General features: G+C 45.0%; 1 protein-coding gene across 1 annotated transcript in view; it reads right to left on the bottom strand.

The window, feature by feature from the left end:
* The window catches only part of pygl (glycogen phosphorylase L), a 101,901-nt gene that overhangs the window by 33,049 nt on the left and 54,701 nt on the right, over positions 1 to 14,151 (bottom strand). The window contains exons 9-11 of the mRNA XM_033027335.1: positions 13,956 to 14,048; positions 12,546 to 12,692; positions 4,320 to 4,483 (exon numbers count right to left, since the gene is read on the bottom strand). Coding sequence (XP_032883226.1) covers positions 4,320 to 4,483; positions 12,546 to 12,692; positions 13,956 to 14,048 — 404 coding nt within the window. The remainder of the gene's footprint in view (positions 1 to 4,319; positions 4,484 to 12,545; positions 12,693 to 13,955; positions 14,049 to 14,151) is intronic.

Raw genomic sequence — 14,151 nt, 5'->3', positions numbered from 1 at the left:
AGAAAATTGGTACAGGAGTAGGCCATTCGGCCCTTCGAGCCTGCACCGCCATTCAATATGATCATGCTGATCATCCAACTCAGTATCCTGTACCTGCCTTCTCTCCATAACCCCTGATACCTTTAGCCACAAGGGCCACATCTAACTCCCTCTTAAATATAGCCAATGAACTGGCCTCAACTACCTTCTGTGGCAGAGAATTCCAAGATTTACCGCTCTCTGTGTGAAAAATGGTTTTCTCATCGCGGTCCTAAAAGATTTCCCTCTTATCATTAAACTGTGGTCTGGACTTCCCCAACATCGGGAACAATCTTCCTGCATCTAGCCTGTCCAACCCCTTAAGAATTTTGTACGTTTCTATAAGATCCCCCCTCAATCTTCTAAATTCTAGCAAGTACAAGCCGAGTCTATCCAGTCTTTCTTCATATGAAAGTCCTGACATCCCAGGAATCAGTCTGGTGAACCTTCACTGTACTCCCTCTATGGCAAGAATGTCTTTCCTCAGAACAAATTAGGGCTGGCAAAGATAACCACAGGTCGGGTGCAGCCCACGTTGGCATATTATTGGCTGCGGAAGGTGAGATAACAAGAGGGAGACCAGTGAAACAGGTAGGACGACTAGGGTTGGGTATCTCAGTTCTAAATGGCCTACCCCTTATTCGTAAACTGTGGCTCCTGGTTCTCGACTCCCCCAACATCAGGAACATGTTTCCGGCATCCAGCGTGTCTAATCCCTTAATAATTTTATGTTTCTATAAGATCACCTTTCATCCTTCCAAATTCTAGTGGAACGCCCAGTCGTTCCATTCTTTCATCATATGACAGTCCCGCCATCCCAGGAATTAACCTCGTGAACCTACGCTGCACTTCCTCAATATAGGTATGTTGCAAAACCTACCTTCAGCGGGGCTGCAGACCTGTCCCAGCCCGTGTGCGCGATTTTGGCGCCGTTGAGAGGGGGGCGGGTTTAAAACGCGATTTTCCCTAGGCTATTCAAATCGAGGTTGTTCAGCCCACTTAGTTGCTGACGAAAAATCGCTGGGAGGTTCATTTGCTGGAGCTATTTTTAAACTTAATTGGTTAATTTAATTGTTATAGTAGGTTAAAAATTATCCTCTAAACCCGCGACCGCCGACAACGGGACGGATCTCATACAGGGGACAACGGAAGGTAGGTTGTTTATTTTTACATTAAAAAGGGCTTCTTAAGATCCCTTTATACAAAGTTTTATGTTGCGAGTAGCCCCATTAAATCCCGCAGTATTTTTCTGGGCATATGGGGGTACAAATCTACCTCAATGGGAACGTTCCAAACCAGCGCGGTCCACAGAGTCCCACTCGAAAGCTGATTTAAATTGCCATTAATTTACAGCAATTGAACACTTCCATTTGGCCTATAAATTAATGTAAATGAGATTTAAAAATCATGTTTTATTGTGAATTCTTTGTGAATGTTGTTTGGACACTTAGGCTATTTAAAAATGTTAATATTTTCTTAAGAAATGGATAGACGTTTAGATCTAGTAATTGAAGTTTGGAATTAGCTACAATTGGGTAACTAACTAATTATATGCTTTAATTTCAGGTCATCCAAGTAAGATTGTTTCATATTTGTTTCAGAATGCTTCAATCTAAAATAACTGAAAATTTCTTTCAGTTCTCTTAATTTTTCAGAAAGTTATGGCCATTTCACTGTCCTCGATCACAGCTTTTGTGTTAAGTCAATGGAAAATCAATTTCACAATTTCCACAAGATGCTAATTTCCGAGTATGAAAATGGCCATAACGTTTTTAATACTGAAGATATGAAAGTGAATTAGGTGTCAAATTAAACTTATTTTTGTGCTTTATCTGATAGGATAAATTGCAGACTTGATTTTTTAAATCTCAAAATTTTGTAACATTGCTACTCAATAGCAAGAACATCCTTCCTCAAATTAGGAGACCAAAACTGCACACAATATTCCAGGTGTTGTTTCATCAGGGCCCTGTACAACTGCAGAAGGACCTCTTTGCTCCTATATTCAAATTCTCTCGTTATGAAGGCCAACACACCATTAGCTGTCTTCATTGCCTACTCTACCCGCATGCTTACTTTCAGTGACTGATGTACAAGCACACCCAGGTATCGTTGCACTTCCCCTTTTCCTAATCTGACACCATTCAGATAATAACCTGCCTTCTTGTTCTTGCCACCAAAGTGGATATCTTTTTTGGGAAACTGTCATGCCGCAACTTAGTCCATGCCCCTCACTGTTCCCTGCCAATGGTATACGAGTGTGACATCTGGTTCTACTGGAGAGAGCTTGAGAGATGTAATTAATGAGATGTCAGTAGTCAAGCATCTTGAATAATCCTACGCCACAGTATACACAAAATTAAACTAAAACCAGATGCAATCACCTTGGGGATGTTAAAGGGCCTGTCCCACTTTCACGACTTAATTCAAAACCTCTGCCGAGTTTAAAGGAACTAAAAAAAAAGTTTTTTTAGTTGTGGTAATCTACGACCTTCCACGACTATGTTCAAGAACTCCTACGAACGCTTATGTCTACGAATTCCCACGACTATTTGGATGCCCTCCTTACGAGTAAAAAGTTGCAATTTCTTTCATCCCGACCATTTTTTACTCGTGGACATTTTTTATCGGATGGAAAAAACGTCCCGACTTACCTGATGTCACGAGTACCTACGGCTAGCATAACGAGCCGGCACTATATATCTACGAACTCCTACGGACTTGTTACGAACATTCGGCGAGTTTGAATCAAGGGGAAAACTCGGGAGAATTCGTGAATAACTCGTGAAAGTGGGACAGGCCCTTAAGACTGAAGGCTTGTGTTCAACAGTCACTATTTTGCTCACTCAGTGGTCCACATTTAAAATTCTGGTGGGACACCTCAAATTCTCATTTTCCTGTGGTGCAGTGACCCCAATCACTTTCATTTTCACCAAGGGACAGGGCTTACTTTGCAATGTGGCATCAAATCACAAAATCCAGCAGATTCCTGGCTACAAACCTTAATTAGTTTAGTTTAGTTTAGGGAACCAGGCCCTTCGGCCCACTGAGTCCAAACCAACTAGCCATCCCCGCACATTAACACCATCCTACACACACTAGAGACAAATTACACTTATGCCAGGCCAATTAACCTACAAACCTGTACGTGTTTGGAGTGTAGGAGGAAACCGAAGATCTCGGAGAAAACCCTCATGGTCACGGGGAGAACATACAAACGCCATACAGACGGCATCCGTAGTCAGGATCGAACCCTGGTCTTTGACGCTGCAAGCATTGTAAGGCAGCAACTCTACTGCTGTGCCACCGAGCCGCTTTACTTCACTGTTAAATAACTAATGGATCACATCAATCAGCTGCCTCAGTGACACTGAATCTAATTAGTCAGCTACAGAAAAAAATAAAGGTGGGGCACCTGTTGTTCCACCAGTAGACCCGAGAGAGTGGGAAACAGACAAGACCATGGAGAGGAAACCAAGTTGGCATCAGTAAACGTGGTACATTTATGGGCCACAGAGATATTCTTGCATCCCATAATTAAATAAAACAAAACCCAGGAAATGTAAGGCCTTCTCTAACTTTGGATGCAAGATCATTAAATGAATCATTAACTCTGTTCCTCTTTCCACAGGTGTAGCCTAACCTACTGAGGGCTTCCAGCAATTTCCATATTATTTTAGATTTCTTGCATCTAGAATATTTTGGATTTCACGGGACATATTCTTTGTCTGGACTGTTTTGAACAATGCAATGTTTGCTCCATTGTACATGTTTCTAAAATGGTAATCTGTAGGTGTTTGAATCATTCAACAGCCTAATGATTCCCACGCTTTTTAAAAGAGGTCTTGCCTCTTTTTGCTAACATTTTTAGCAATGTAAGAATGGTGTCAACAGTATCTTCCAAATAAAGACAATTACAAATTGATAAAGGTCTTTCAACCAAAATGGTAATTTGCAAATTGAATCAGTAATAAGGAAGGCAAATGCAATGTAAGCATTTTATTCAAAAGGACTTGATATATCAGCTACGATTGAGTAGATTGTATAGGCGGAGTAGACTCAATGGGCTGAATTACCTAATTCTGTTCCTATGACATGAAGTATTACTTAGAGTCTGAAGAAGGGTCTTGACCCGAAACATCACCCATTCCTTCTCTCCAGAATTGCTGCCTCTCCCGCTGAGTTGGTCCAGCATGTTGTATCTACCTTCGCTTTAAACCAGCATCTGCAGTTCTTTCTTACATATGAAGTATTACTGATAGTTTTCAGTGTATGTAAATATTATTCAAGAATATCCTTACACCTGATTTTTGATGATTGTGGAATGGATCCTGGCTACGCCATTCACTGAATGTGAACCCACAATGCAGAGGTGTGCCATATTTATCTTCTTTTCCACACCCTCTTCTATTAAACTCATTCGCATTAAACGCTGTTCATCACCAGGAAATAAATTTTTGATATTCTGTGGAAGACATTTTAAATAGCTGTAAAGAGAATTCTGTTATGTAATCTCATACAATCAATAGTCATACTGCACAGAAATAGGCCCTTTCATTCACCGTGCCTATTTTGTACATCAATTACTTATCAATATTAATCTCATTTACTTAATAGGTTTGTAGCCTACCATTCCTTGGCAATTGTGTGTGTCCAGATATTGCTTAAATATTTTGGGAGTTTTGTGCCTACGCTTCATAGGCAGTGTGTTCCAGGTTTCAACCATCCTCTGGTTCAAAAAGATTTGCCTCAGATCCCCTTCAAATCTCTTATTCATCACCAAAATGTACATCCTCTTGCCTTCAACACCTCTGCCCTGGGAAAACATTTGCTATCTACACATTTCTGTGTATCTCTACCAGGTCTTTCCGTCTCCTTTGCTCCAAGGAAAACACATCTGGCCTACTCAGTCTCTCATGTTGAATCCCGGTGAAACTGCTCCGCACCTTCTTGAGTACAATTATGTTCTTTCTACACCATAGAAACCAAACGGGCACAAAATGTTCCAGATGTGACCTCAGCAGTGTTTTTAAATTTGTTCCAAGATCTCCCTGCATTTATGTTACATGCCCCAGCAAATGAAGGAAGCATACAATATGTATTCTTCACCACTTTATTTGTGTATGCCTTACCTTTAGGGATCCTTGGACATGTACACTAATTTTGGATAATTTGTAAATTTACAAAATATACTCACTACATTCCCATTTTCATTAACATACAAAAGCTTGAAAGCATGAGCCACTCAGCTCAGAAAAACCTTCTTCCATGTGATATCACACCACTGAACGGTCATAGTTTTACGATGAGAGGGGCCAACGTTTAAGGGTGATGTGTGAGGCAAGTAATTTTTTTTTTTAGTTTAGAGATACAGTGTGGATACAGGCCCTTCGGCCCAACGGTTCCGCGCCGACCAGCGATCCCCGCATATTAACACTACCCCACACACTGGGGACAATTTTTACATTTACCAAGCCAATTTACCTACAAACCTGTACGTTTTTGTTGTGTGGGAGGAAACGGAAGATCTCAGAGATAACCCACAGGTCTCAAGGAGAACGTACAAACTCTATACCGACAGCAACTGCAGTCGGGATCAAACCCGGGTCTCCAGCCCTGCATTCGCTGTAAGGCAGCAACTCTTACCGCTGTGCTACCATGACCGCTCATGAGTGCCTGGATCGCGCAGTCAGGGATGGTGGTGGATGCACATACAAAAGTGGCAATTAAGAGTCACTTGGATAGGCACATGGATACAAAGAGATATGAATTATGTGCAGGCAGATAAGAGCTAGTTTTGGAATCATGTTCGGCAAAGGCATTGTGGGCGGAACGGCCTGTTCTTGTGCTGTTCTATGTTCCTCCCATAAGCTAGGGTGAAGTCCTGATCTCCCAACCTACCTCATTGCGGACTGTGATTTTTTTTTCCATATCTGTAATGTTATTATGCTGTAACACAATATTCTGCCCTTGGTATTTTTCTCTTTTCACTACCTGCTGTACTTATATATGTCTTGATTGTACTTGTGTACAGTATGATCTGCCAGGATAACGTACAAGAGTTTTCACTATATCTCGGTAATATATAACAAACAGTAAGTGTCCCATCACTGATCCATGTGGTGCATCGCTGGTCCCAAGCTTCGTACTTGGTCTCCTTTTGTCAGGTATATTTTGAATCCAATTTGACAATTTGCCTTGGTTACCACGGCCTCTAATCTTTTGGACCAGCCTTCCAGGTGGGATCTCATGCGTTCCTTCAATTATTTCAAATAATTATTCCTTCATTTAGGCCTCCTCTTGACTTTGGTTACCTTGCAACTTCACCTCTTCTGTCATCTAAACTCTCCTGTCAACCATAATGTTGGCAGCGTATAATAGACTTGTGAGCTGACAATTAATTGATATCAATGGAATGGAATCATTCAGTTATGATGCATTTCAGCATCAGGCCACAAAGTGACATGTGCAAACAATCAAAAATTAAATAATTGGTAAAAAAGTCTGCAAACTACAGAGATACACGCTCCATGTCCTGCTAATTTCAAAATGAAATTAATCAGCTCCCACTGAATATGTTATTGTGCACATGATGGCAGAGAGACGGTTTTAAATTACTTCTGTCCAATTGATAAAAACAAATAATAGCTCATTGTAACCTTTAGTTTTTGGGAATATGATGCCTGCTCTGCAGTTGCAATGGAGTAGTTTTAAATATCAGAGAAGATGTGCAAATAGAAAATACTGGAAACATCCAGCAAATCAGGCACCATTTACAAAAAGGACAAAGTTAACATTTCAAGACGAAGACACTGCATCAGACCCTTCCACTTTCACAGATGCTGCTGACCTGCAGAGTGTTTCTAAAACTTTCTGTTTTCCTTACAAATTCCCAGTATCTGCTAGGCCTTGACTTTTAGTGAAGACTAGACCCAGTGCAGACCCGTTGGGTCTGTTCCCCCAACCTGCGTTTGCGTGGGGGGTGCGCGGCATGCGGCATGCGGCATCACACACACTAACCACCCCCACACACACACTAACTACCCCTCTTGCTATTATATTAATATTATTAATTTGCTCCTTTTTCCCCATAATCGGCCTATCCATTGACACATAGCCCCCAACTCGCAGGTGCGTCTAGAGAGGGAAGGTGGGGGGGGGGGGGGGGGGGTAGAGAGTGAGGGCAGAGAGAGAATGGGGAGAGAGAGGCAGAAGAACAAGAGACAGAGGGAGAGGGGTTGGAGAGGAGGAGGAGATGGAGGGTAGGTGGGGAGAGAGAGATGGGAGGAGAGAGAGGAGGGCTGAGGGGGGGGGAGGGAGGTGTAGAGGTGGGGGGAAGGAAGGGGGAGGGAGCGGAGGGAAGGGGGTAGGGGTGGGGTGAAGGGTGTGGAGGGGAGGGGGAAAGGAATGGGGAGAAAGGGTTGAGAGAGAGGGGTGGAGAGAGATAGGGGAAGAGAGAAGGGGGGAGAGAGAGAGGGGGGGAGAGAGAGGGGGAGAGAGAGAGGGGGGAGAGAGAGGGAGGGGGAGAGAGGGGGGGGGGGGGGGAGGGGGGGGAGGGGGGGGAGAGAGAGAGGGGGGGGGAGAGAGAGAGGGGGAGAGAGAGAGAGAGAGAGAGAGAGAGAGAGGGGGGAAAGAGAGAGGGGGGGGAGAGCGAGAGAGGGGGGGAGAAGAGAGGGGGGGGGGGTAGAGAGGGGGGGGAGAGAGAGAGAGGGGGGAGAGAGAGAGAGGGGGGAGAGAGAGAGGGGGAGAGAAGGGGGAGAGAGAGGAGATGGGGGAGGGAGAGTGAGAGGGGGACGGAGAGAAAGGGGGGGAGGGAGAGAGAGGGGGAGGGATGGGGGAGGAAGGGGATGGGGTAGGGGGTAGAGTGTGGAGGGAGGGGGAAGAGTGGGAAGGGGATGGGGGATGGGGGGTGGGGGAGAGAGGGAAGGGGTGGGGGAGGGAAGGGAAGGGAGGTGGGGGAGAGAGGGATGGGGTGGGAGGGGGAGGAGAGGTAGAGGGGTGAGGAGAGGGAGACGGAGAGGGGGAGGAGGGAGGGATGGGGAGGGGGAGAGAGGGATGGGGAGGGGGAGAGAGGTGTGGGGGAGGGGGGAGGGAGGGAGATGGGGTAGGGGAGGGAGGGGGAAGAGTGTGGAGGGAGGGGGAGAGGGGTGGGGGGAGGGGGAGGGGGAGAGGGGGTGGGGGAGAGAGGTGAAATAGTGAGCATTGGGCATTGTGACATCACACGATGGAACGTTCACCAACATGTTATGGGTGAGAGCTGTTTTTTTTTTACATTTTGAAATTTTGGAGGGGGGAGAAGGATTTTATTAAAAATGTGTACATAAACACGACGAAATTTAATCAGGAGTGGATACTTGGAATGAAAAGTGAAATCTCTACCGAAATGGAAAATATCTCGGCGTTTCTGCGTGTGATGTTGGCGTAGCAACGAATCAAAGACTGGCACCCACAAGTCAGGCAGAAACACACACACACACACAGTTTTAATATATAAAAGTATATTAGACCAAGTGCAGACCCATTGGGTCTGTTCCCGCAATGGGCGGTTGTGAGGGGAGGGGGCGGCCTGAGGCGTCACACACACACTAACCAAGCTCTCACACAAACACACACACTCTAACCACTCCTCACACACTAACGACCCCCATTGATATTATATTAAGAAGGGAGGGAGGGGTAGGGCCGCCCAGCAGCCATCAGCCTCAGAGTGAGCCTCAGCTCCATGGCCTCGCATCCTCGCCGCTTCAGACCCTGAGTACAGGGAGGGGGGGGGGGGTGAGGGGGTGGAGTGGGCGGGTAAGCGTGATCCGTGTGAGCTTGCGGGCCGCCAGCGAGGACGGCGAAAAGCAGCGGGGGGACCAGCCGATCTGTGGCTTCCGCCAGCGTGACAGAGCCGGGCCGGGGTGGGGGGGGAGTGGAGGAGAGCCGGGCGACAGCAGGCATTCGCGCGGGGCAAGCGATGAGAAGGTGGGCAGCGGGAGGCAAAAAAATTAGTGATTGGGGGAGGGGGGGTGAAGGATTTTATTAAAAATTTGTAAATTTGACTAAATTTAATGAGGAGTGGATATGCGATTGTAAAAGTAAAATCACTAGCGAAATGGTAAAAATCTCGGCGTTTTTGCGTCTGGTTTTCGCGGAGTAACGAATCAAAGGCAAAATCAAAGGCAAAATCAAAATGACATACACCCACACACAGGGAGTTTTAAAAGTATATAGATAGATGGCCTTGCTAATGTTTTGAGGTCAGACATCATTCTGTGCTCAGATCCAGTTGGGAGAATTGCTCCAAGAATACCCTGGGCAGATAAGACCTACTATTGAAACACCTTCACTTGTTCTTCCATCTCCCTTGTCTAGCAGCTTGAGTGTACCCACTGTTCACTCTCTCAGACATACTGCAAGGGAAGTGAAAATAAATCTGGGAACAACAAGCTAGCACAGAAGCATTAGTCAATACCTTTCCAAGGAGGTATTGACTCCAACTTTAGAGCAAAATGTAGAAAGCACAATCTACCTGTCGAATCAACAACTAATATGACTTTTAAATAACATTGCTCCTTCCTTTTGATGTGAATCAAGAGCATTTCTCAACCCTGTTACTCTACCACTGAGGTAGGAATCTGTCTGCAGATCATACATTTATGTTGCTGTACGTTAACAGCAACAAAAACCTTGCATATTGCAAATACTGAAAATCTGAAATCCCAACAGATGGTGCAGATGTTCAGCAAATCAGAAAATAATCCGTGGAAAGAGAATCGAAGTTAATGTTTCATTTTTGGCTGAAAAATCGAGTGAAAACGTTTCTCTCTCTACAGATGCTGATGGATGGTGCCGAATATCTCCAGCATTTTCTGTATTTAGTTCTTTCATCAAAAATATTGAGCTAAAATCCTGATTCCTTCCCAAGCTAAAATCTGGAGACCTAATATACACTAAGGATTGAAGATTAAGATGATAGTTCACCACTGCCTTCAACCATGAGCATGCAATTTCCAATCAAGCCCCATATCAAAGAAAAATCAAAACACGACAACCGGACCTAGAAAATATTGGGAGTAAACAGCAGGTCAAGCAGTGGAAAGATGTTTAATTTACATTACTGCCATATATCATTGCCAGAATATAAGGGCAAAGTTTCCAGCATCAGTGATTTAATGAATCATACTGTGCTATCATCAGCCATGGCTCAGTAAAACTATAAAGGATAGTATTCGGCTGAAGGCAAGGGCATATAAGGTAGCCAGAGATAGTGGGAGGGTAGAGGATTGGGAAGCATTTAAAGGTCAGCAAAAAGTAACTAAGAGATTAATTAAGACGGGGAAAATAGACTATGAAAGGAATTTAGCGAACAACATAAAAACTAATAGTAAGAGTTTTTATAGCTATATAAAAAGAAAAAGGGTGGCTAAGGTGAACGTTGGTCCATTGGAGGGTGAGACTGGAGAGTTGTTGGTGGGGAACATGGAAATGGCAAAGGCATTAAACGAGTATTTTGTATCAGTCTTCACCATAGAAGACACAAAAAATATTCCAACGCTGGATAAACAGGAGGCGGTAGGAATGGAGGAGCTAAATACTATTAAGATCACCAAGGAGGTGGTATTAGGGAAATTAATGAGACTGAAGGAGGATAAATCCCCTGGGCCTGATGGATTACATCCAAGGGTCTTGAGGGAGATAGCAGTGGGGATTGTGGATGCATTGGTGATAATTTTCCAAAACTCCCTGGAGGCAGGAACGGTCCCAGTGGATTGGAAAATGGCCAATGTAACACCTATATTTAAAAAAGGAAGTAAACAGAAGGCGGGTAACTATAGACCGGTTAGTCTAACATCGGTGGTGGGTAAAATGTTAGAGACAATTATTAAAGAAACACTAACGGGGCACTTGGATAAACATGACTTCATCAGACAGAACCAGCATGGTTTTGTGAAGGGGAAATCGTGTTTAACGAATCTGCTCGAATTCTTTGAGGAAGTAACAACCCGGGTGGATAAAGGGGAACCGGTGGATGTGGTATACTTGGACTTCCAAAAGGCTTTTGACAAGGTGCCACATAAGAGACTATTGCTAAAAATAAAAAATTATGGGATTGGGGGTAATATATTAGCATGGGTAGAGGATTGGCTAACAAATAGGAAGCAGAGAGTGGGGATAAATGGTTCATACTCGGGATGGCAACCGGTAACTAGCGGGGTTCCGCAAGGGTCGGTGCTGGGACCCCAGTTGTTCACAATTTATATAAATGATTTGGAGGAGGGAACCAAGTGTAATATATCAAAATTTGCGGACGATACGAAAATGGGAGGGAAAGTAGGGGATGAGGAGGATAGGAAGAGTCTGCAAAAGGATATAGATAAGCTAGGTGAGTGGGCAACAACTTGGCAGATGAAATTTAATACTAATAAATGTGAAGTCATTCACTTTGGGGAAAAAAATGATAGGGCAAGTTATTTTCTAAATGAGGAGGAGCTGCGTTGTAATGCAACGCAAAGGGATCTAGGGGTATTAGTACATGAATCACTAAAAGTCAGTATGCAGGTGCAGCAAGCAATCAGGAAGGCCAATGGAGTTTTGGCCTTTATTGCTAGGGGGATTGAGTATAAAAACACGGAGGTCTTGCTGCAGCTGTACACGGTATTAGTGAGACCACATTTGGAATACTGTGTACAGTTCTGGGGTCCATACTTAAGAAAGGATGTACTAGCCCTGGAGGCAGTGCAGCGAAGGTTTACAAGATTAATTCCTGCAATGAGGGGATTGACATATGAGGAAAGGTTAAGTAAGCTGGGACTCTACTCTTTGGAGTTTAGAAGAATGAGAGGCGATCTCATTGAAACGTATAAGATCGTGAGGGGCCTTGATCGGGTGGATGCACCGAGGATGTTCCCAATGATCGGGGAGGCTAGAACTAGGGGACATAGTTGCAGAGTGAGGGGGGGCTCTTTTAAAACTGAGATGAGGAAGAACTTCTTCACCCAGAGGGTGGTTAGTTTGTGGAATTCACTGCCCCAGGGAGCAGTGGAAGCAGAAACGTTAAATATATTTAAGTCAAAAATAGATGTTTTTTTAGCTACCAAGGGGATAAGGGGCTACGGGGAGAGGGCAGGGATATGGACCTAGGTATGGTTAGTATAGTAAGACCTGAGTGATCTCCTGGACAAGTGTCGATCGCCTGGATTGGGGTCGGAGAGGAATTTCCCGGATTTTTTTCCCGAATTGGACCTGGGTTTTTATCCGGTTTTTTGCCTCCCCCAGGAGATCACGCGGTTCTTGGGGTGGAGAGGGGTGATAGCGGTATAAAGGGGAGGGTAGTGTCTTGTGTTCTGTGTCTTGTGTCTACTGTTTGTGGGTAAGTGTGTCTGTTTAGTGTTCAGCCATGAGTGAATGGCGGTGCGGGCTCGACGGACCTGGTGGTCTACTCTCGCACCTACTTTCTATGATTCTATCCATTACACTGCATTATTCCCCAATTTCCCTGCCCAGATGAGTGGAAAACTTGTAGCATGTTTGTAGAATCATACCTCTAGATGCCTTTGGTTAATCTCGTAAATAATCTCCAGATGTCTGGGCAAGAGTTTCTCAATGAGCTGCACAGGCCACCGTTCAAGGGCCTCGGGCAAAACTGTGTGATTGGTGTATGCAAATGTATTCTTGGTAATAGTCCAAGCCTGAAAAATGAAAAAAATGTTTGCTACATTGATTTCACATCTTAATCCATGAATTCATACTGCATAGCAAGAGTTACAACATTCAAAGTTTTTTCACCATATATTTTCCTCCCAATTTGAACCAATTATCTTGTCATTTTCATCCTCGGCTACTAAAAGGGTCAAATCACAGGTATTATTATGCGAAGGAACTAGATTGAGTCGAGTGCTGAGACCCTCATCTTTTTTAGCCTGAGGCACTGAGTCCAATTAAAGTAACCTGGTTAAGATAAGACTAATGTTCTCTTGTGATCTAGGGGCGCTGCACTGGCAGCAGCCTCTGCCTACAGCCTGTCTGTCATTTCTATCTTTTTTTTATTTTCAGTTAGTCCAAAGTCTGTTTTAGGGGGAAACTTTTACTTTTCTATGTGGGGGAGGGGGGCAGGGTAAGGGGGAAACCGTCTCCCAGTCTCTTCCTGGCGGGGACGCGACTATTTCTCCGAGTCGCGTCCTCGCCCCCCACCTCGCGGCCTACCAGCTGGATCGGAGCGGCCTTTCCTGCCGGGGACCGAGTACCGGACCAGGGCTGCTACAGTGGCGGCGCAGCGCTGGAGTCACCGCGGAGCGGGCGATACCTACCTAGGTCGCCGTTTGAAGCTCAGGAGCGTTGGGCCGTTGCTCCAACATCGTGGAGCTCTGGTGCGGAGAGCTTCCAACGCGGGTGGCGCTGAACAACATCGTGGAGTCCTGGGGCTCCTTGCAGAGGATCTCCAGCAGCAGTCTCCACCCGGCGCGGCCTGCGGACTTTGGAAGCCGCCGACTCCGGTAGGAGGGGGCCGACTCTGTGTCCACGCCGCTGAGGACGTCCCGCAGTCCCGACGTCGGACTTATAACACCCCGGCGAGCGGTCCTGGACATCGGGCCGCCCGTAGCTGCAACTGCGGAGGGCTTGGGGAGGCCCTGACCACGGGGAACAGTGGAGGAAGAAGACTGACTTTGGTGCCTTCCCACACAGTGGGGAACTTTGATTCTGCTGTGTGGGGATGTTTTGTGTTAAATTCTATAGTGTGTTGTGTCCTGTTTATTTTTTTATTGTATGGCCGTATGGGAATTCATTTCACTGTGCCATCTGGCACATGTGACAATTAAATCTATCTTGAATCTTGAATCTTGTTAGAAACAAACTGATTTTAACACATTGCTTAAAGTTCCTTTATGACCACTGGTCTTGCGTTTTGGAACTATTAACCTTCAATGTGACCCTGTCTGTTTACACAGTCTAACCTGATCCCAATGAAGATTATCAAGGTCCACTAGAATCCTCATTAACTCAGGAATCGCCAAGGCAGGATGGGTATCATTCAGCTGGATTGCCACCTACAAATAATATAAAGGAAATCATAAATATAACATTAAATTGTTTGCTACCTAGTCACATCCTGCAAAGACAAAAGTTTTGTTGTCCGTATACAATGTGTGT

The sequence above is a fragment of the Amblyraja radiata genome, chromosome 9 (genome assembly GCF_010909765.2).
Source record: "Amblyraja radiata isolate CabotCenter1 chromosome 9, sAmbRad1.1.pri, whole genome shotgun sequence".
NCBI lineage: Eukaryota > Metazoa > Chordata > Chondrichthyes > Rajiformes > Rajidae > Amblyraja > Amblyraja radiata.
This window is presented reverse-complemented; position numbering and strand designations above follow the sequence as displayed.